Here is a 24,258-nt window from a genome sequence, read left to right on the forward strand (position 1 = left end):
TATTCTTATTACAAAAAAATACAAATACTATAAATTGATTCCTAAGAGAAAAAAAAGTTTTCCACCCGCTTGTTTTAAGGGCTTAATCATTTTCTATACTCATGCTATCACAAAAGACATTAAGGAATTATTAGAATGAAGATTTTCCATATTTTTTCTTTAGAAAATAGTCATATTTGTGATGTAGCTCATGACTCTGCCGTTCTCTGTCTTATGGGAACTGAGGATGTTACTTTTCCCTCAGATGGTATAACTCTCAAGGGAAAGTTATTAAGCTAGAAATTGCTGCTATAGTTATCAGATTGCAGAATTTGAATATTAAGGAAGAAAATTTAACATGATCTAAAAGTTAGGTTCAGACACAGAGCAAATTTTATTTTCTTAGTTTTGAAAGTACTATAAGATTTTCCAGTGATAAAATTTACTTTCAAGTATGATGATCAAGAAATAACAAGACACCAAACTTAGAAATTAAACAGTTTTTAATTTTCTCTGTTGTTTCTTGATCCACTGAAAATAATTTCTCAATGTAACACATTTAGGCAGCTTTTTTGTCACTTTCTTTGGGTTCTACTTCTTTAGGCAATAATGACTCGATCTTTAGTAACAAACCTTCACTTGTTGAACTTCGAAGGAAAGCACGTACCACAAAGGGTCCTGAAAACAAAGACAAGAATCAATTTTCATTTTATTCCCTAGATACCTAATGAGCAAACACAAACATACAACAAGAAACTTTATAGGACTCGTGTTGTATTTTCACTTGAAAAGTACTGATATTACTGAACTATTATTTTGAATTATAACAAAGAGAAGATCGCTCCATTTCTAGAGTAGAAGACAAACTAGCTGTACCATAGTATATTAGAAATTTATAGATGAAACTACACATATTCACTAATAATTCATTTCTCTCTTTCAGAAGGGGATCACCTAGAATTTATTTTATTGCAAAGTCAACAGTAAAGGGAACAGGTGATGATATTTACATTTGATGGCAAGATTCTAAATATTTATTTAAAACAGTCAGCACAGATGCTAACTCTGTGTTACCAAACATTTAGTAAAATTCCTTAAAAATTAAAAAGCCTTTCATAAGAACAATGTTAAGGGACCCTCAGTTAAAACGGCAAAGAGAAGATAACTACATTGCTTTTAGAGATTTACTGTTCATCATTCTACTCCTGACATAGGTTCAGAGGCTCCTATACTCAAAACAAAGTTCTCCATGAAAGAGAAGAATCTATACACATACAATCACTAAGTACTATGGTCATATCTAGCACAATAGAATTAACAAATGAGGTATTTATTCATCAGTGTGTTTAACTCCCAAAGAAGGTTAAACATAACGTGAGATTGTGTTTTAATTATACACTTGGTTTATAAAATGAAACATGACAGATTCCTATAATGGTAAGCCTGTAAGTGCATAGTCAAATGAGGGTTACAGACTCTTGCTTGCTTTCAACCAGCGGAAAGAGAACATGTTTGCCTGAGGAAGGACTGTGAATGGCAGGTAATGCAGTGGGTACTACACGTGTTCCTAGCCTATGACACAGCTTCCACATCAAGTTTCACTGTTCTCCACGTATCACCCCATTTATAAATAGTGATTCTTGTGACATGATTAAAAACCTTGTTTCTTTTCTAAAATAAATAAGATTAAGAAAGCCAACTGCTAGTACCAGTGACAAAGTGAATGGTCTGGCTTCAAAATATCATCTACCTCATAAATGACTTTAGTTTCTGCTTAAACACTATTGTAAGTTTAAGGCAATCCGTTACAGTTTTCTTTCAAACTTTATTACATTTAATGGTAGAAATAATGTGGGAATTTATAAAGGTTTCACGATGTATTCCTTATTAATGTTAAAGAGGTCTCCTCTCCAAACAACTACAACTTCTTAATAAGGTCATTAGGAATCCTTTGGAGAATTAAGTTGTATTTCTTTAATCCCTGGAAATATTATTGCTATTGCAGTTGCATATTAACTGGATTGTTTTCTTAATATTTTACATTTTTAAAGTATCACAAAGCTACAAGGAAATCTTCCCCAGGGAACCACTTACCCAAATTCAGCGGTCTTTGCCTACAAACTTCACTGATAATTGCTTGCAGATTGGCAGCTATCTGGTCACTTGACATATCCAGCTGAAAGAAAAGGATATATAACGTTAATGATGTGAAAGTGAGATGATAATACAATTTTTGGTAACTGTATCAATAGTTGTTCCAGACAGTTTTTTCAAATATTCAACTAGTGCAAATTATGTATTAGGAGACCCTACTGTGAAAGAAAAAAACTTCCATAACTTTTTTCAGAATACTACATTAACATGTCTTTACATGTCAAGACTTAATTACCTTTTAGAACACATTATAGCAAAGTGTTTTAAAGTTGCTCCACTTGCGATTCCTTGAATTCCAAGTAATTTCCCCAAAGCATATCCTGGGGCAGAATACACCATTCCCCCCACCCTTTCCCTACCACCAAGGAATTAGTGATATTTTTTCTTCAAGTTGTTTATTTTTTAAAATAAACTAAGAAAATATTTAGAAGTTAATGCTTTCAAAAGTCCAAAATGAAACTACGTGACAACGCACATTCACATAACATATCCCACACAGAGACATTTTCAAGATGCTATGCTAACACTCTAACTCTGCAATAACAATTATCCTGCTACTTAGTAAAAGCCACAGTAAGTAAATATATAGTGAATGAGCCCTATTCATAAAACACCTAAACCCAGCACACATCTTTAGAAAGTCCTTGAGTTTACCATTCAAATTCAGTACATGTTATTCTTCTTAAATACACCAGTTAAAATCAGTTCTATTGCATTCCTATGTTTAGAGGATTTTGCACTTTGCCAAATGAATCCAGTTTTTGAAATTCATATAAAACTTACAATAGTGTAATTGGCAAAAATTAGACAGTAAGAGTTCAAACAAGAATTCTATTTTCCAATGACTCTTGAGACCATTGTGAGAAATGTAGTACATAAGCATAAAGAGAATTCCTCCTGAAACAAATTATTCTCATCATCATCAGACAACATTTATTCGACATTCACTTAGGCATGATGCAGTACCAAACCCTAAATGAGAAGGCTTGGGCATTACTGGAGGAATTTTCACTTTATGCCAATCCACAAGTGGGAGTTTGGAGAGGGAAAAAAATCAAGCAATGCTTAGTTCTCCTTATTAAATCCATAGAACTTATAGACTTTAAGTTGTATTGAAGTAGGTAGTTCACTGACAGACAGGGCACCTTACATTTGCTATGGTAAAAAAAAAAAGAAAACAAAACAAAACACCAAGAGTATCAACATGTGTCCTTTCATTCCTCTCTTAATTCTCCACTTTCCCTCAAAATGTCCTCCTTTCTATTACCAACTTAAGTAACCAACACAGCTCTAAGGAGTTCCTTTACCCTTTGTAAAGACCTATACCTACCTTAGATTTGGGAAAGCAATAGATACAAGAAAAAGCAAGAGGTCCAGTATATCTTCCTTGATAGTTATAAGCTATACTGTTGGACTGTATATACTAAAGTCTCAGATTTTTGTAACTATACTTTCTGCAGACTTATATTGCCATTCTTACAATAACCTAACAACATGGGCTTTAGAAATGCAAAACAAAAAAACCCAAACAACAACAAGAACAAAAAAGAAATGCAAAACAAATGACTTCAATGGTTTCATTAAGTTTTAAAACATACAAATTGTCTTAAAATATAGTTTAGGGCTTCCCAGGTGGCGCAGTGGTTGAGAGTCCGCCTGCCGTTGCAGGGGACACGGGTTCGTGACCCGGTCCGGGAAGATCCCACATGCTGCAGAGCGGCTGGGCCCGTGAGCCATGGCCGCTGAGCCTGCACGTCCGGAGCCTGTGCTCCGCAGTGGGAGAGGCCACAACAGTGAGAGGCCCGCATACCGCAAAAAACAAAAACAAAAACACCCAAAAGTATAGTTTACACTTTTGTCCAAATTTTAGCACCTCTAATTATCAGTACTATGTCCTCTACTGAATCTTAAAATATATTTTTAGCCATAATACCTCACTTTACTTTTTCTTTTAGATATTTTGTAAAATTATGAAAAAGATATTTTATGGGCATAACTTGGATTACACAATTGACTACTGATGACAAAGAGCTATGTAAAAAAAAAATGTATGCACGAATGCATGCATTTTATCAAAACTTGCATAGGAAACTTATTTGGGCCGACAATGATCTAGAGATAACTCAGGAAAGCAACATTTACAAGCTTCTCCATCTATATCTCAGTTGCTCTGTTCTTCCAGTAGTGCTTTTCCACACCGTAACATTCTGTGGCCTGACAAAGGTAAGGAGGACCATTTTGAGGATATATTATCTGTTAGATTCTCAATAGCAGAGCATCAGACTTGGCAAAGCGGGAAAAAAGTGGGGCCTGGGGGAGTGGAAGGGGTTGACCTTGAAGGCGATACTGAACTATGTTAAGCACTGTACCTGTGTGTGTACATATGTGTGTATTTGAATACGTAATAGTCACAACAGTACCTATGTTTAGCTAAAGTGATTGTCCACTACAGGGCAAAATAGTTATTCCTTGTTCTGTAGCATAAATGTTTTTAAGAAAAGACTGATTTACTGAATCCTCCCTTCTGCTTAACATCCTTATTATATCAGAAATAACTCCCTAAGCAGACTAAATGGAAGACTTCCCAAAGATGTCAGGGGGGTGGCTCAATCGATACAGCTGAACTATACCTCTTGGCTTTAACTCTCAGATTTTCCTCTTTCTATGCAATTCCTAACCTTTGTTTTCAATCACTCTCTACCATTATGAGAAAACTAAAAAACTGTGGTCCTTAACCATTGTTTGTCCCTTTGAGATGCAGATATATGCAGGATAAACTATAGTCATGAGAGTGTCTAAGACAGTGATTCTTAAACTTTTTTCGGGTTATCAAAACTTGCACCAGAAAAATGCACACAGGCACACAAAAATTTTAGCCTATGCTTTTAGGGTCTTCGAGGATTCTTTGAATAAAAGAAAGGGGAAGAGAGAAGAAAGGCTCCTGAGGAAAGGGGCTCAAGTTAAAAGGGCTACACTCTGAGAACCTCCAGTGTCGCTGTTTAATTCGGCTCAAATACTTTGAAGGACTAAGGACAACAGTATGGAAAAAGGATTCAACTTAATTTTCTACATTTTACAGAGGAGAAAAAGAAAAAGAAAAGTGTGTGTGCACAGTTTTTAAACAATCATATTTTCCACCTAAACTGGCCAGCTTCTGCCACTGTAAATGTAACAGCCTCTAGATGACTAATCATCTCTAGCTGGGAACTGCAGAGAGGACTGCTGCTTTGGATAAGCACTTGTTAGAACACCTGACCTCCAAAACCCCTTCCAAGTGCAATGAATGTTCTAGGGTTACAAATAGGGTAGCCTGGCAATGGTTTCTGCAGGTGGGCCAATACTCAATTCCCTTGACTCCTGAAAGTCTAAACCAAGAAAAGGAAGACAAGACAGTCTGTGTATCTCCTATACAACATTAAGTAACAGCAGTAGTAGAAGTAGTAGCAGCAGCAGTGGCAGCAGTAATAATAATAATAATAATCGAGCAGCTCTATTTATTGGGTGCTTACTCTAAGACAAATTCTGTTCTAAGCATTATATAGATATTCTCATTCATTTCTCCCACGTATCCTAAAAGATGGGAACCATTATCATTCCTCTTTTTTTTTTTTTTTTTTTTTTTTTGCGGTACGCGGGCCTCTCACTGTTGTGGCCTCTCCCGTTGCGGAGCACAGGCTCCATACGTGCAGGCTCAGTGGCTATGGCTCACGGGCCCAGCCGCTCCACAGCATGCGGGATCTTCCCAGACCAGGGCACGAACCCGTGTCCCCTGCATCGGCAAGCGGACTCACAACCACTGCGCCACCAGGGAAGCCCTATCATTCCTCTTTTACAATTAGAAACTGAGACTTAGAAAACTTTGTAACTTATTCAAAAGCATGCACATGATAAGGAGTGGCTCAGCAGCTATGTGCATGAGCTCTAAAGGCAGAGAAATGTGACTTTGAACCTCATTTCCACCATTTATTAGCTTGTAACCCTGAACACAGCTAATAAGTGTTGGTAGTCCTTAATGAAAATTAAAGTGTCAGTTGTCTGGGAAACACAAATGAGTTGGTTATAAACTAAGGGGAGAAAAAGAGGAAACTAAGTGAAATACTGAAAGGGAAAGAATATACATTTAAGTGGGAAAAATATGAATTTTTCTTTGCACCTAATGAATCCTTTCCTACCTTCCCAGTTTTTAGATGTTAACGGCGTACAATTCAGCAACATTTACTTGGCCTTCACTCTTGTTGAGCAACATGCTGGGGACTAGGAACAGAAAGATGAGTAAGATACAAACCTTAACGTCAAGGAGCTCACCATCTGGTCACTAAAATACAACATGACAGGTGCTACTCTAATCAAATGAACAAAGTGCCACAAGGGTAGAGAGGAAGAAGTGACTGCCTTTGGCAGAGAAGGCTTCACAAAGGTTATATTTAAATTGAGTCTTAAAGGATGAAAAATTCTGAAGGACAAAGAGGATCTTCTAGGCAGATGGAGCAGCAAGAGGTAATGTGAGAACAGGTGGATCAGGTGACCAGAAGGCAGCTCACTATATCTAGGCCCAGGGTTGCAAACTCAAATGGCTACAGTGGCCACAGCAGGTAACATGCATGATTGAAGAGGACTGGGTTTGAGTGCATATGCATACAGGACCCACGGGGCACAGGCTGTGCATAGGTGGAGAGCACTGCTCCATAGGGAAGAGGCAGCAGCCACTGAGTGCTAACAGAATGTTACACTGAGGGCTCTGAGGCCGGTTTATCAGAACTCTTGACTGGTGAAGAACAACTAGAAATCTGGATTTCTATGTGACATTATCTCGTTTTTAAATGCTGAATCAATAAAACAAAACAAGTCTGGGGGCCAAACTCAGCCTGTAAGCTGCCAATTTGCAACTCTAGACTTCAAGCTGCATCACTGAAAATAACAGGAAATCCTGAATTTGAACTTGACATAGTGATTTGACACTAAATTATAAAAAGATTCGAATGTAAAGCTAAACATTTTAGAATATATTCTGTCAACAGTGAGAAGCTACTTAAGGTTTTTAAGCAGACAAATGGTATTTCTGGTTTACGTTTTGGAAAGAATTTTAGAGGAAGGGTGTAAAACAGGAGTTGGCAAACTTTCTCTGTAAATGGTCAGACAGTAAATATTTTGGGCTTTGCAGGCCTAACGGTTTCTGTCGCAAATACTCAGTTCTGCTGTTGTGGTTCAACAAAAGTCATCACAGACAATACATAAACAAATGACCACAGCTGTGCTTCAAGAAAACTTTACTTACAAAAACAGCTGGAGAACTGGAAGTGGCCCACAGGCCACAGTTTGCAGACCTCTGGTGTGGAAGACAGACCAAAGGATGTCTGAGAAAGTGAATGGGCAAAAGAAACCATTACTTTTTGGTAAAGCAGAAAAGATTTTTGTTTTGCTGTGTTTAACAGAAAGCTTTGTTGGGTGCTAATAGACTTTTGGTATCCTACAATGCATCTATTATGCAGACGAGGCAAAAAAAATGTTTTGTCAAGCTAAGAATTGCATTGCCATTTAAAATAAAAGTAGGAAAAATGCTTAGCAACTGTTTCAACAACTGCCATAAATTTTATATATGCACTTGAAACAAGATGTTGCATGGGGCCTTTCTGGAAGTTTCTTCAGGACTGATGACCAGGGCCTAAATCTGAAAGCAAAAAAGGCATGTAGTGCGTGCCCTATATTTTAAAGAAAGATGCCAACAATTAAGGCCGAAAAGTTCTCACCATAATCAACAACCACGCTAAGGAGAAGCTGGCCAAGAGGCAAGGCTCCAAGAGGCTATTGTGTAGAGACTGGGGGCACTGCCAGAAGAATATACTAGTTTGCTGAACATATGCTTGAAGGACATCAAATAAGTAAGAGCTGGTCACTGGCCAGAGAAGTGGCAACAACCAAAGTAGGGACCACAAATACAGGCAGATAAGATGGGGCAGTTGCCACTTCTCCCTTATTCCCTTTGTTAAGCCTCTACCACAGAAGAGTTAGGCCTGGAACAGGGAGTAGGGTGAGGTATTTAGAACTGAATCAAGTCACTGCAGCACTCTACAGTCTAGAGTGGGAGAAGGTGTGAGTGAAATTTTACTAAGCCCTCCCTGCTTCAGATCACAAGCTATAAAAGCCTGGTTCCAAATTGAACAAGGAAAATCTCTGGATAGCAGATCACATTTTTGAACTGAATCTCACTGCACTTTTAATTACTGAGAGCCACTAGAATTATGCCTGTCACCTAACATGCCTGTGCATAACAGAGAAGAAAAATTGTACATGGCACACTTGGAATCGGGGGATGGAGAAGACTATTTCATGTTTGTACTCCATTAAATTCAGACTTTTCAATAGAGCTGTACATTTACACATAGACTGTATTCTGTGCACATGAGAATTTATGTGAATTTATGTTCAAAGGAATCATGGTTATAATAATGAGTGATACTGGAAACAACGTAAATGCCCAAGAAAAGGAGTAAAATTGAATAAATTAAGATATATCCACAATACAGCTATGAAAATAATACTCTGTAAGAATTTTAATGATTTTGGAGAATATTCAAGATAGAGTATTTAAGGAAAAGAGAATAGAAAACTCAATATATAGTATGACAGCAATTACATTAAAAATAAATGCATAGTGCCTTGGAAATCTCCTCCCCTTTCCTAGAGCCCTGATGATATGCCTGCCTCCTATCCCTTAAAATTCATTTACTCCCCTCCCCTCAAGGAGAAGGTGTTTTTAGGGCTCAAGGCTTCCCTTTTCCATTCCTTCATCAAGGTTTCTGAATAAGGTTTCTGCTCTGCTACACACACACACAAATGCATGCATAGAGAAAGAGCAGTAATGAAAAGCACTAAAATGTTACCAATTGCAATTTTAAAATAACGTTTATATTCTTATTTATGCTATTCAGTATTTTTCAAATATTATTATTATGTGCATGTTATCACCTGTTGATAAAAAAAAAAAAAAACTAGTTTTAGTTTAGCATTTTAAACTATAAAACCAGTCCTTTAAGATGCTATAAATGGGGCTTCCCTGGTGACACAGTGGTTGAGAGTCCGCCTGCTGATGCAGGGGACACGGGTTCGTGCCCCGGTCCGGGAAGATCCCACATGCCGTGGAGCAGCTGGGCCCGTGAGCCATGGCCGCTGAGCCTGCGCGTCTGGAGCCTGTGCTCCGCAACGGGAGAGGCCACAGCAGTGAGAGGCCCGCGTAACGCAAAAAAAAAAAAAAAGTCATACAGATGGAATAATTACATGTAACCTTCATTTTCTTTCCTCTATAATTCACATTGTTGTACAACTCTGACCACCATCTATCTCTAGAACCCTATCTCCTGCATCTAAAAGTCTGTACCCATTAAACACGAATTCCCCATTCCCTTCAACCCCCAGCCGCTGACAACTACCATTCTACTTTCTGTTTCTATGAATTTAACTGCTCTAGGTACCTCATATCACATTTGGAATCATAATATTTGTCCTTTGGGACAAATATTTGGTGGAATCATGTATTTGTCCTTTTGTGACTGGCTTATTTCATTTAGCATGATGTCTCTAAGTTTCATTCATGTTGTAGCAAGTGTCAGAATTTCCTGCCTTTTTAAGGCTGAATAATATTCTACTGTATGTACATATGCATTTTGTTTATCCGTCCAGCCTTAGATGGACACTTGGGTTGCTTCCACCTTTTGGCTATTGTGAACAATGCTGCTATCAACATGGGTATACATATACCTGAGTCCCTGCTTTCAATTCTTTGGGGTATATATCTGTAAGTGGAATTGATGGATCTTATGGTAATTCTGTTTAATTTTTTGAGGAACCGCCACACCATCTTCCACAGTGGCTGCACCACTTCACATCCCCACCAGCAATGCTCGCCATTCTCGCCAACACTAATTTCTGTTTTTTTGGTAACAGCCATTTCAGTAGGTGTAGTGCAGTATCTCATTTGGTTTTAATTTGCATTTTCTTGATGGCTAATGATGCTGAGCATCTTTTCATGTGTTTATTGGCTATTTGTATATCTTATTTGGAGAAATGTGTGTTCAGATAATTTGCTCACTTTATCTTTTTATTATTGAGTTATAAGAGTACTTTATATATTTTAGATACAAGTCTCTTATCAGGTATATATATAGTTTGCAGATATTTTCTGCCATTCAGTGGCTTGCCATATCATTCTGTTGATAGTGTCCTCTGATGCACAAAAGTCTTCTTTTGATAAAATACAATTTATCTCTTTTGTTACCTGTGCTTTTGGTGTCAGTATGTAACCTTTTGAGACTACTTTCACTCAGGTTACAGTATGTAACCTTTTGGGACTGACCTAAATTGTTGTGTCTATCAATAGTTCATACCTTTTTTTATCACTGAGTCATACTCCATTATACGGATGTACCACATGTTTTTTTTTTAATCCATTCACACATAGAAGGATAACTGAGATTTTTCCATCTTTTGATGATTATCACTACAGTTCCTATAAATATTTGTGTTCAGACATTTGTGTGAACGTTAAGTTTTGATTTCACCACAAATGTTTCAACTCTATGGGAATGGAACTGGTGGACCTTACAGTAAACATATATTTAGCTTTACAAGACACTATCAACTGTTTTCTAGAGTGGCTGTATTATTTTGTATTCCAACCATCAATGTATGAGAGTTTCTCCATAATCTTGCCATTTTTTAAAAAACTAATTTTCTGCACAATACTTCCTCCTTTCCTTTTGAGACACCGATGATATGAAAGTTAGATCTTTGTTATCATCCCATAGGGCCTTGATGGTCTTTTTTTTTTTTCCTATCTTTCATCTCTGTTTTTTAGATTGAATAATTTTTATGATCTACCTTCAAGTTCTTTGACTCTTTCCTCTGTCACCTCCACTAATTTCAGCTCCAGAAGTTAACACATAATTTTTATGAGATCCCTTTCCTAAGTACCCCGCCCCTTGATATCCCCAGTACTTTCTGGTTCCCTGAGGCTCTCCTTTTCAGCACTCTGCCCAGAAAGCTGAGGTTTTATTTACATTTTGCCTCTTACTTCCTCCAACTGTTTTGGCAGTGGGGGCCAACTGGCAGGAAGACAGAGAAGATAAGAAAAGGGTGCATGCCCCTACCTCTTGAGACCATAGATCCTCCAATCAGAAAGTGAGGCAACCCCATTTCTCAATTTTAGATACCTGTGTCTTCCTCTGCACCCACTGTCACTGTTAGGAGCCATGATCTCTATTTCCCAAGCCTGAGGTAGAGGGCTTCTCCTAGAGCTCTCCTGGGGCTCTCTGCCTGCATTGATGTCTGCTTTCCGGTTTCAGGCTATGTTGAGACCAGGCCATGTGACAACACAAAAGGAAAAATGGCAAACTCACCACCAGTTTGGAGGTACTTCAAATTCTGGTCTTCCCTAATTCACCTGCTATTATTGACTTTTCAGAGTCTTCAAATAGCTGCTCCATGCATTCTGTCCACGTTTTATAATAGGTGCACTCACTGAGAGAGATAGGGTGTCATGTGATTATTACACCGTCTCACTTGGAACCAGAACTTCCCAGGCTTATGTTTTATATATTTATATTTTAGGGTTGGCAAACTTTTTCTGTAAAGGACCAAAGAGTAAATATTTTAGGCTTGGAGGGTCACATATGATTTCTGCTGCATATTCTTTTTTTATACAACCTCTTAAAAGACCATTCTAAGCTCACAGGTGGTACAAAAACAGACCACGGAGCCACTGTTTTCCAACTCCTGTGTTAGAATACATTATTTATCTCCAAGTATGCAAAAATTCATGCAAAGACAAGTTGTAGTATGATTTATGCTTTACATCACTTTAACAAATCAATATCTTTACCAAAATCTATGGGTGTTGTAAGGCAAAAGCAGCCTTCATCATTGCTCATGATAAAGTTGTCTGAAAAATCCGTAATTTTGTGTTACATTTAATATATTTAATAATTCATAATAGGATCTTATAGATGTCTTATTGTTTACTGTAAATGCTATATTACTAAATGTTATTATTTGTTTAGAAGAAACACTAATGAAAATCGCAGGGAATTATCTTTCAGATCCATTCAATTTCTTCTACAAGGATTTGGATAAAGACAGAATTCAGTAAAAGCTATCATACTTATCACTGCTTTTTGAAATAAAGCTAACAAAAGAAAGCTGTGTGTGCAGTGTACTGACAATTACTTATTAACAAATGGGTTGGCAAACAAAGGAAAGCAAGTCAGTTTACTTCCCTACTGCATGTTATGTCACATATTTTTCATCATGTGTCATTCTATTGATCAATGATCACTACATTGTTGAGTTACTTGCAATGAATTAAAAAGCAAAGTTAGCTGTTTCTTTCAAATGGTATAGTTTTTCCTATGCTATTATTTATATCTGATTGAAGGGGAGAGTCACACTTCCAATCCTAAAAGTTCTGGGAAATTATCATCTGATTTCATGACAGTATAGATAAGAAAACTAAAAATGATAATAAACTAGTTTTAATTCTAATATGACTACTGGTAAGAACACTGATAAAAATCCATACAATGGATATACCCTAAAATACTACAAAGACTATTCATCCCAGTTAAATAAATATACATCTCTCACAATAAACCATCAAGCAAAATGCTGGCACATACTGGGTCCAGGATAAACATTATTTTCTCCTCTTTCTTAGCCCCATACTTTTAGAAATCTAAGATCTACTGCCAGTCTACCTCCTTTATTTTTATTGAGAACTAAAAAGTACAGAATATGACTTTTATATTCTACAGTTTATTTTCCACCTTTAAATTTCCTTATCTATGACACAGTACACTGCAATATACCCAAAATAATGCAACGAAAGAAAAGTTAATCATCAACTGGAAGAAATGGAGGAAAAGGAGGGGAAGTGGCAATGAGCCATGAACCAATGAGCTGCCTCCTTGTATCCAACTATTGTTTGTACCTAATTGATTTAAGCAATACTCCTTGCTTGCCACTTTCTCAACTTGTGGATCTAGATGCTTCAAAATAAGGCTTCATTTTCCACGCTCTACACTACTCACATCTTGTTTAACTGAACTCCAACACATTCACTTTTCCTGTTCTAACATGTTCGCTAAAACTGAAGGCTCTGATTTCAACAAAAGATTTTACTATGTTTATATTCCCTTGCCCTGAACTTGTTTATTTTTGTTACCATATACATCATCTTTTATCAGCTGGCAAGTTGACAATATTCTTGCCACAAAACAATTCACTATTACACAAGCAAAACATAGTGATACACACCTATGAAGGGACCATGTCTACAACTTTAAAAAGAGGGGGGAAAAGCACATCAAAGACACTGCCTTTATATTAAGTATGTCAAAGATCCAAGTATATTTGAAACCCAGACAAGAAACGCTAATTAAATCAGGTTTTGGCATGATTTATTATAAACAGAAATCTGAGATGTCCTATCCTGTTTTTTTTTTCTTTTAAGAAAATGGTTTGATTTGCCAATAGCATTATTATTTACAAGTCTTCAAAATCTGGATATTTACATGATTGTAAAAGGGTTCCAGTTGTTTTTCCTTTAATGCTATGATAACCATTCATGTCAAAGCTAGGCTATTATATTACATTTAAAAGATGGTCTTCAAAATTTCAATCATATTTAATGAAGTTCTTAGAAGTCTTCCTCAATCCAAATTATTTAAGAATTTATGTTCTAATTCAATATTAATAAATTAAAAGAAATAGCAATAGTTTCTAAATTAAAACAGAACAAGTGGCATACATATTTTGAAAGTATAGTTTCTTTAGAATACTTTACTCTTTTATTTACTTAAGTTGATTTCACAGGATACTAGTAGGAATCCGTCTTGTGACATAAGAAAATAAATAGGAAAAGTAGGACTCCACTCACAGGAGGAATCAATGTTTCCAAATAAACTTACTGACGCCACTCATTTGGAATTAGTAATAATTCAAAGACTGTCAAATATGTTTTAAAAGTTTTATGATGTAATGAATGTGAATGTAATGAATATGATGTAATGAATGTGATATAATGAATGTGAATTGAGATTACAGGAAAATATTTAAACATCTTTAGAGAACATTTACATTAAAAACACTGTTTAATATAAACCACTGATTTGTTAATTATATAGCATAATTAACTGAGGCAGCTCCTATCAAGCAACATTTTTGGATCAGATACTCTATGTTATCAAAGTTAGTTGTATTTCATTGAAAAACTAGTCTGTGGTATTCACTTTCAACTAATTCACATTAATTTTCCCATAAATTTAATTATATTTTTCATGTCTTTCCAACATGTAGGTGGATGAACAAGGAGGTAGGGAAGAGTAGAGAAGAGGAAAAAAAAAAAAAGAGATATGGAAAAAGAAAATTGAAAAGAAAAACTTCAGAGAGCTATTAAAAGAAGGAAAAATTAGGGCTTCCCTGGTGGCGCAGTGGTTGAGAGTCCGCCTGCCGATGCAGGGGACGCAGGCTCGTGCCCCGGTCCGGGAAGATCCCACACGCCGCAGAGCGGCTGGGCCCGTGATGCGCGCCATGGCCGCTGAGCCTGCGAGTCCGGAGCCTGTGCTCCGCAATGGAAGAGGCCACAACAGTGAGAGGCCCGCGTACCAGAAAAAAAAAAAAAAAAAAAACTACATTAAAAGAAACCCCTACAAATAATAACAATTATTTTAAAATCATGCCAATTTTCATCAAAGTACCAGAAATGAACTACTTCTTCATCCAGAGACTGAAAAAGTAAAACCACCATGAATGTTCAAATGGGAAGGAAAATATTACAAAGCTGCTCAAAAGCCTATTATAATTATTCTTGAATTAATCCTCATCTAATCTCCTGCCTAGATTGGTGGCCAGAATTCTGAGAGCAAAGTAAGGGAAGAGGACTGGGTGGGGAGGAGGGAAGGATTTCTCAACATTCCATATACATATATTCACTTAATCTCCCTGTTTTCAATTTTCTCAACTCCTGATCTCCCCCAGTAAGAGACCTTTGTTTTAATCTTTCCCACCATCTGCTAGCATGGGAAAGGGCAGTTACCCAGGGTCATGAAATATGTAAAACTCTTCAAGAGTTTTCAACTAATCCTATTTCACAAGGTTCTTGCCCCATCCCCACACATACCATTAACACTCAGTTCCAGAGATATCTAGAGCCAGATCCTAGCCTTTTTAAAGATCCTGAAATTTAAATTATATTAATATTTTGGCTTTCTCCATTGCTGACTTAAGATTTGACATTTTCTGATCAGTTACTACTGTGGTATGCATTCAACCCATCTTTACCTGGAAGCCTCAGAGCACATGTTATTTTCAAGTGTCCATGTGATACTTGGAAAAAGAATATTAATCTTATACTATGGGCCACAAGGAAAGTCTCGAGGAATCTTTTAAAAGTAGAAACTAAAAAGGATGCAGTCTTCAACTATAAGGCAGTCAAACTAAAATATAGTAAAAATTTTTAAAGTCAAAAAAGGTTCCAAAATTTTAAAATACTCTCCCAAATAAGAATAAAAAGTCCCATGGCAGATTATTTAGAAAATAATGACAAGAAAACTAAATATCAAGCATGTAATTAGAGGCAAATTCACAAATTTAAACTCATTAAGAAAAAAAAAACTCACAAACCTCATATAAAACTTAGAAAATTATAAAACAAAACAAATCTCAAGATAATATAATAAAGAAAAAGCAAATCAATAATTTATAAATAGAAAAAAATAGCAATAAATTCTACAAACTACACTAAAAAACAAAAGTACTTTAAAAAACATACACAGGATAGCACAGGGAACTATATTCAATATCCTGCAATAAACCATAATGGAAAAGAATAGGAAAAAGAATGTATATATATGTATAACGGAATCACTTTGCTGTACAGTAGAAATTAACACATTGTAAATCAACTATTCTTCAATAAAATAAATTTTAAAAAACATATACAGAAGAATGTCCTATTCTTAGGCTATACATATAAATTATGCATATAAAATATTTGCATATTTTATATGCAAATAAGTGTTATGATGAAGTGTTATGATGTCTGCAACTTAATTTTAAGTGGTTTATAAAATATAAAAGAATATCTACTATTTTCTCTAAGCAAACTACTTATCCTAGTTTTTCTAAGCAAATGTGACAAAATTGGTGAATCTAGGTGATGAGTATATAGGTGTTTGTTATACTATTCTTTCAACCTTTCCATTCATTTAAAATTTTGCAAAATAAAAAACTGAGGAAAAAGATATGCTGACATTGAGGGTATTTAAAAATAAGAGCTTAAGCTCTTTCAAGTAAGAGCTTAACTAAGCTTTATTAAGCAATAAATTCCAAGAAAATATGTAATGTTTCATTATTTTCTTACCTAAAATGTTATGAATATGATTTAATTTCTCTTTAGATTTTCTTTTCTAAAGTGCTATGAACCAAGGAGTCCCCAATGCTCTAAGGTAAAATGAAGATAGATCATCAAGATTCCTGATTTTATGGTGTTTCAGAAAATATTACAGTGAAAAGTCATTTTTAAAAGCTTGTATGTACATGTATACTTGAATTACTTTGAAGTGAAAAATTAAACAGAAAAAGTTGATTGGGCATGATCCTATAGAGATTTTGTAAGCATTTAAGAATAAAAATATGTAGATGTTTTAATTGTGTAAATATGAAAGCTGGTATGCAGAAGTCATTCTTCTTTGTACTTATTCATTTTTAATGTTCTATAAAGTGAAATGTGAAGTAATATTTCCCTAGATAAATGGATTTATGTGGATTTCAATCATATTCTAACTCAAATATCTGCATAAATATCAGCTTCAATAAAAAAAAAAAAGGTTGATTGGAAATATAGCAGGTCCTCACTAAACATTCTTTTGAAAGTGTGGAAAATCCCACTAAGTTTCTGTGCTGACACCAAAGCACTTATAAAGGGGCCAAAACTACAAAAAATGATCTGAAACAGATTTTATAGTACACTGCACCCTTTAAAAGGTCCATTGTGCATTATAACACAAATCTACATTTTTATCCTCAAAGTTTACCTAACTTTATTAATCCCAGAAGATTTCTAGGTTAGACTTGATTTGAAAATCAAAGTCTAAAACCCATGAAAACTACAGTAACTATTTCTACATATGTGAGATTCTATTGAACTGGATTCAAACATAAAAGTTAGTTGCTACTTGAAAACATATATACAGAAACATGGGTCAAATTTTACAGGCTCTTTTAGGAGTATATATAATAGGCCATGAGAGTCATAATTTATTATGGTAAGAAATACTATGATAGGTTAAATACATCAAATAGGCACATTCCAAATCTTTCTTTAAACTACAGTTCATGTCCTTTCTTCTTGATAAATGCTCCCTACTACAAGTCCTAATGTACCGTATTTTACAGCTGTAGAATTTTTTTTCCTAGTGAAAAGTTCTATCTCTTGATCTCCACCACTCTCAGCAAATGAAACCTAACAACAACACTATCACCTCTGATTTTACAATATGTGAAGCAGGGCTTCCCTGATGGTGCAGTGGTTGAGAGTCCGCCTGCCGATGCAGGGGACACGAGTTCGTGTCCCGGTCCAGGAAGATACCACATGCCGCAGAGCGGCTGGGCCCATGAGCCATGGCCGCTGAGCCTGCGTGTCCGGAGCCTGTGCTCCGCAACGGGAGAGGCCACAACAGTGAGAGGCCCGCGTACCGCAAAACAAAAACAAAACAGAAACAAAACAAAAATATGTGAAGCAGTCAATATTAACAAAAGTGAAAGAAGGAAGAGAGAGAGAGAACATTTTAGTTTTTGACAAATATAATGATATTATGTGTGCCTCTGTAAAATGGGAAAGTCAACATTAATAGAAATTTGGAAAGAACTTTTACCTTATAATAAAGGACAAGTTAAGAAAACCAATCTTACTGGCTTACAATCACACTTACAAGTGATCTGGAAAAGTAGGCTGGAGGCCAAGATTCTTAAATCAAACAAGCAATCTATCACTGAGAAAAAACAAAGCATGTTTCTGAGAGCCTCACAGCTGACATAAAATGGATTTGTGGTATGTTATAAAATACTAACAGACACCCTTTGAAAATTACTTCAAAGTCTTTATTCTGGCAGGTTTCTGCTATAATATCTGGACACTGTTTAGTTTTTTTGTGTAATGTCAAAATATACACCTGACTAAGCATTCTTATAATGAATAAAGGACAAGATTCTTAACTCTGACTCTCATTTTGTGAAATCCCAGGAAAGAAAATTTTCGCTTTCAATATTACTTTTAAGGACTGTTTGAAAAGTTTAGTGTAAATTAAATTTTTATAAAATAAAATACTGATTCACCATATATAATATATATTTTTACAAGGGTGTTTAGGCTGTAACATTTCTGGAAGCACAAGATAAAACTATTAATAGGAGTTCCATAAGAAAACAATTGCAGACAGATGGGATTTAGTGTTCCCTTATACAGTTTGTAAACCGCTTTAATTTAACCAAGTGAATACTTTAATTTGAAAATTTTAAAATGTCAACAGGTTTATCTGGGCAGCAGAATTATTACTATGATATTGTTTTCTAAATATTAAACTCAGATTAATCATTTGTAAATTATCTAATTACTACCTGAAATTAAACTGCCATTTACAATATATATACTGAGACATATTATGTCTCAATTTCATTTTTTGAGAATCTGCCTTAGTTTCATTTCTATTTCGTGGAAAGAGTCATAATTTAAATTTTTAAAAAACTTAAGGTCCAGTTGAAGAAATGTGCTTTTTCTCCCCTGTAAACTTTATTTTTAGTTTTATGCTTTAAGACTTTTCCCTTGAATTTGATCACTTAGCAACTCACTTTTATCCCAACCAACTTATTCTTCATGCCAAGGGAGAAAATAAATGGTGATTGCATAACAGCAATATAAGAGACTGAAAAATAAAATATTCCAATAATAGTCTGTTCTGTCAGCATGATGTTCAATATATCATCTGAATGACATTTTCACTGATATGAGTATTTTATCTGATAGTGCGTGTAGACATAAACAATTTCATGAATATGTAAACTATAGGTACAAGTGGTAGGAAAGATTAAGAAGGAAACTAATTTACCTGCAAGTAATGCAGACAAATGTTAGATACTGGCTGGCTATGAGAGCATTAGTAAAGTTCTGATATACAAAGGCATTAGTGGTTGAGTTCTGATATACAAAGGCATTACTGGTTGAGTTCTAATACCCAAGATGCTAATCCTCAAGTCAGATAATTAAGAAAGATCATTCAACTGATTGTATTTATCACTTTGATACAGAAGAAAAACCAGCTTAAACTACTCAAGAGCAATTTCACATTACAGCAGTATTAGAACTGGATCCTGAAGCAATGTGGCAGTACAGAATTATAACAAGGGAATTCTAGGTGATTTAACTAAAGTAAGATAGTCTCTCCCATACAGGCAAATAAAAACACAAAACTAATACATTTCACTCTCCCTCAAAACATCTTTCTAGATTAGGAGTCAGCAAAACTTTTCTCTAAAGATCCGGACAGTAAATATTTTAAGCTTCGTAGGCCACATATAATCTCTGCAAATTCTTTGTTTTGCTTGTTTTTTAAAACCATTTAAAACTGTAAAGACATTCTCAGCTCACAGGTTATTAAAAAAAAACAGGCCACAACTGGATTTGGCCCATGGCCGTACATCGTTTGTTGACCCTGCTCTGGATAGCCCCCTTTTATCCAAAATGAGGCGGACCCTGAATGGGCATGTAATGCTGTCAGTGCCCCTTCATCTGCACACTCATTCTAAATCAAATCCTTGTATCATACAGGTGGCAACAACAGAAAAAGCAACAACAAAAATAAACCTTTAGTATTTCCAACTATGTAATAACATCACTCATGGAAATCACCAACTTTTAAGGAAGATATATTACTTTCTTTGAAATCTTTTAAAAAAAATGTTACCTCTGATAATTATACAAATAAATATTTTTATGGAATAGTTATATTGTATGAGATACAACTGCAGACAGATTTTTATTCCTTTTTCAAGAACTTTATTGAGGTATACTTGATAACTTTATAGAGGCATATTTTGCATATTACGTTATTCACCATTTTCTAATTTATAATTCAATGATTTTTTAGTATGTTTATCAACCAACACCATAAGTCAGTTTGAAAACTGATGATCCCTGAGGCACATTTACTGTTTCCTCCCAACCCCTCGCCCCAGGCAACCACTAATCTACTTTTTGTCTTTACAGTTTCACCCTTTTTTTGGACATTTCACATAAATGTGGTTTCTGCATCTGCTTTCTTTCACTAAGCATGTTTTTGAGGTTCATCCACATCATAACATGTATCCATAGTTTGTTCCTTCTTATTGCTAAACAGTATTCCAAGGGATATGTTGCACATTTTTAAAGTGTCAATTTATTAAGTTCTGACATATGTATACACTCAAACCATCACCAGTCAGGATAACAAACATGTCAATCGTCCCCCAAATTCCTTGTGCTCCTTTGTAATCCCTCCTCCCGACCCCATCCCAGCCACCTTGTCCCCAAGGCAACTACCAGTCTAGTTTCTGTCACTATACATTACTTTGCATTTGCCAGAATTTTACATAAATGGAATCACACAGTATGTACTCTTTCTTGTCTGGCTTCTTTCATTCAGCATGATTTTTTAAAAATTCATTCATGTTAAAGCATGCATCAATTGTTTCTTTTTATTACTGTATTAAAGAATATTCAACTGTATAGACATAACAAAGTTTGTTTATACATTCACCTGTCAATGGACACGTGAAATGTTTCTGGGTTTTGGCTATTACAAATAAATCTGATACAAGCATTTGTTTACAAATCTTTGCATAACCATACGTTTCCACTTCTCTTGAGTAAATATCTAAATGTGAAGTAGTAGGATCATATAGTAGGTGGGTATTAAACTTCTTAATCTACCAAACTGTTTGCCAAAGAGGTTGCATCATTTTACATTCCCACAGCAGCATATGAACATTCCAGTCGCTCCACATCCTCACCAACGTTGGTATGATCAGTCTTTTTAATTTTAGTCATTCCAATACATGTGTAATGATATCTCATTGTGATTTTAATTTGTATTTCCTTAACAACTACAATAATGTTGAGCATCTTTCAATATGTTTGTCATTTGTCTGCCATGTGTTTGTCACCCCTTAGTGAGTTGTGTTCAAATCTTTTGATTTTTAAAACTGGATTGTTTTATTGTTGAGTTTTAAGAGTTCTTTATATATCGTGGATTTATCAGACAGATGATTTACAAGTATTTTATCCCAATCTGCAATTTACCTTTTCATTCTCTTAACAGTATCTTTTAAAGAGAAAAAGCTTTTAATTTTTAAAAAGTACAATTTATCAATTTGTTCTTTCGTGGATCATGCTGTTGGTGTCATATCTAAGAAATTATTCCCTGACCCAACATTTTCTTCCAGAAGTTTTATAATTTTAAGCTTTACATTTAGGTCTTTGACACATTTTGAGGTAATTATATATGGTATGAAGTGTGGATCAAAGTTCATTTTATCAGATACAGATATCTAATTGTTCCAGTGCCGTTTGTTGAAAAGACTTGTTTCGCCATTAAAAATGCTTTTGCATCTTGTTTTAAATCAGTTGTCCGTATGTGTTTTGTCCTTTTTTTTTTTTTGGACTCTCTATTCTGCTCCACTGATTGTTTTGTCTCTTTTGACATCAACATCCCATTGTCTTAATTCCTGTAGCTTTATAAATCTTGAAATCAGATAGACATCCAACTTTGTCCTTTGTTAAAAATGTTCTGGCTAGTCTAGATCCTTTGTATTTTCACATGAATTTTAGAATCATGTCAATTCTACAAAAGACCTTAATGGGATTTTGACTGAGAATGTACTGAATCTATACATTACTTTGGGGATAATTGACACCTTAACAATATTAAGTTTACTAATCCCTGAACATGATTCATTCCATCATTTATTTAGATCTTCTTTATTTAATTTCTCTCCACTATGTTTTGAAGTTTCCAGTGTATGGATCTTTCACATCTTTTGTCAGATGTATCCCTAAGTATTTCATATGTTTTAATACCACTATAAATGGTATTCTTAGTTTTAAATTTTAATTTGTAAATGTTCATTGCTGTTATATAGAAGCAAACTGATTTCTGTATATTGATCTTGTATCCTTCAACTTACTTAACTCACTTCCTTGTTCTAGTATCTAGATCATGTCATCCTTTGAAAAATGAGTTTTACTTCTTCCTTTCTAATCTGCTGCCTCTTTTATTTGCCTGACTACACCAATTAGAATCCCTAGATTAATGTTGAACAGAAGTGGTGAGAGTGGATATCCTTATCTTGTTCCTGATCTTAGGAGGAAAGCATTCAGCCTTTCATCACTATGATATCAGCTGTTGCTTTTTCTTAGATGCCCTTTTTCTGGTTGAGGACATTAACTTCTATTCCTAGTTTTCTGAGACATTTTAGTCAGGAACAAGTGTTGGATTCTGTCAAATGTTTTCTCTGTATCTACTGAGATGATCACATGACTTTTGATTTTTAGTGTGTTAATGTGGTAAATTATAATGATTGATTGCTGAATGTTAAACTAACCTTGAATTCCTAGGATAAGCCCTTACTCGGTCATGATATGCTATTCTTTTTATACATTGCTGGATTCTATTTGCTAAAGTTTAGTTTATAATTTTAATATCTACATTCATGAATGATGCTGGACTGTCATTTCCTTTGTCTGGTTTTGGTATCAAGGTAATGCTAATTGCTTTAGGTGGGAGAGTAAATCAGGTCCCTGTTACTCCATCTTAGCCAGAAGTAGAATTCTGTTTAATAGTTATTAGGTCATTATCTCATCTATTCCTTCCTAATCTAGAAAGTATATATCATTATCAACATCATTCTACATACATGGAAAATGGGGAATGGGGGAAAACTGAGGCTCAGAGAGCAAGGTAACACAGTTCTAATCTGGAACTAGGATTTGAATCCACATGTATGAATCTAAAACCCATTCTCTTAACCTCCTACTATACTATACTATTTAAATAGTACTCAGAAAAGATTCTCTTGAGACACACAGATTAATTTCTTTTTCATTAAGAAAAAGCATTATATCTCTAAAAGATCCAGGTCGTCTGGTCTGGAGCCCATGTCTTAATCACTATGGTATTTGTTAAAAAGAATGAATGAGACGCCATGGTTTCTTATACACTGAGTTAGGATCTATATAAACTATTAACACTACTCAATATACTGAAAACAATACTTAAGAAAAAAGATACATCTAGGAAGAAAGAGTCTTATAAAGATACTTTACAGACCTAAACAGACCAACTAAAACAGTAACAATAGGTGTTATCATTCTAAAATTTTATTTAATCTTCGATACCACATTGTGAAATAGATATTACTATATAAATTTTATAGATGAGGAAATTTGAGACACAACAACATTAAGAAACTTGTTTGGGAGGAGGGGCAATATACGAGTAAGGGGTTAAGAGGTACAAACTATTACATATAAAATAAGCTACCAGGATATATTGTACAACATGGGGAATATAAACAATATTTTATAATAACTATAAATGGATTATAACTTCTAAAAATTGTGAGTCACTATATTGTACACCTGTAACTTATATAATATTGTACATCAACCATACTTCAATTAAAGAAACATTTAAAAAAAAAAGAAGAAAAGAAACTTGTCTAAAATCTGCCATCCCTTAAGTAGCAGAACAGGTATTCAAGCCCAAGTCTCTACAGCTCTAGAATAGTCTCTTAAAATTTGTATTTGGTTTTCTGTTTGTGTTTCACATTGCAATGTTGCCATCCCTGAGAAACAAGACACACTGCCAAGGGCCTTTTGGGAACAAGGAAATTCCAACATCAGATTCAAGCAGAGCTCAATGCCAACTGAATTAGAGCTAAACTTTGATGATAATGAAGGCGAAGGGGGGTTTCCCAATCCCTGACTGGATTAAACTTGCTTTGCCCCCTTTCTAAAGCAAGTTTTCCTTCCATAAAACTAGATAA

General features: G+C 35.0%; 1 protein-coding gene across 1 annotated transcript in view; it reads right to left on the reverse strand.

The window, feature by feature from the left end:
- Positions 1–474: 474 nt before the first annotated feature.
- MRPL1 (mitochondrial ribosomal protein L1) overlaps positions 475–24,258 on the reverse strand; it is a 54,140-nt gene continuing 30,356 nt past the window's right edge. The window contains exons 8-9 of the mRNA XM_065877849.1: positions 2,074–2,155; positions 475–657 (exon numbers count right to left, since the gene is read on the reverse strand). Of these exons, the coding sequence (XP_065733921.1) occupies positions 539–657; positions 2,074–2,155 (201 nt within the window). The 3' untranslated portion in view covers positions 475–538. The remainder of the gene's footprint in view (positions 658–2,073; positions 2,156–24,258) is intronic.

Source organism: Phocoena phocoena, chromosome 5 (genome assembly GCF_963924675.1).
Source record: "Phocoena phocoena chromosome 5, mPhoPho1.1, whole genome shotgun sequence".
Taxonomy (NCBI): Eukaryota; Metazoa; Chordata; class Mammalia; order Artiodactyla; family Phocoenidae; genus Phocoena; species Phocoena phocoena.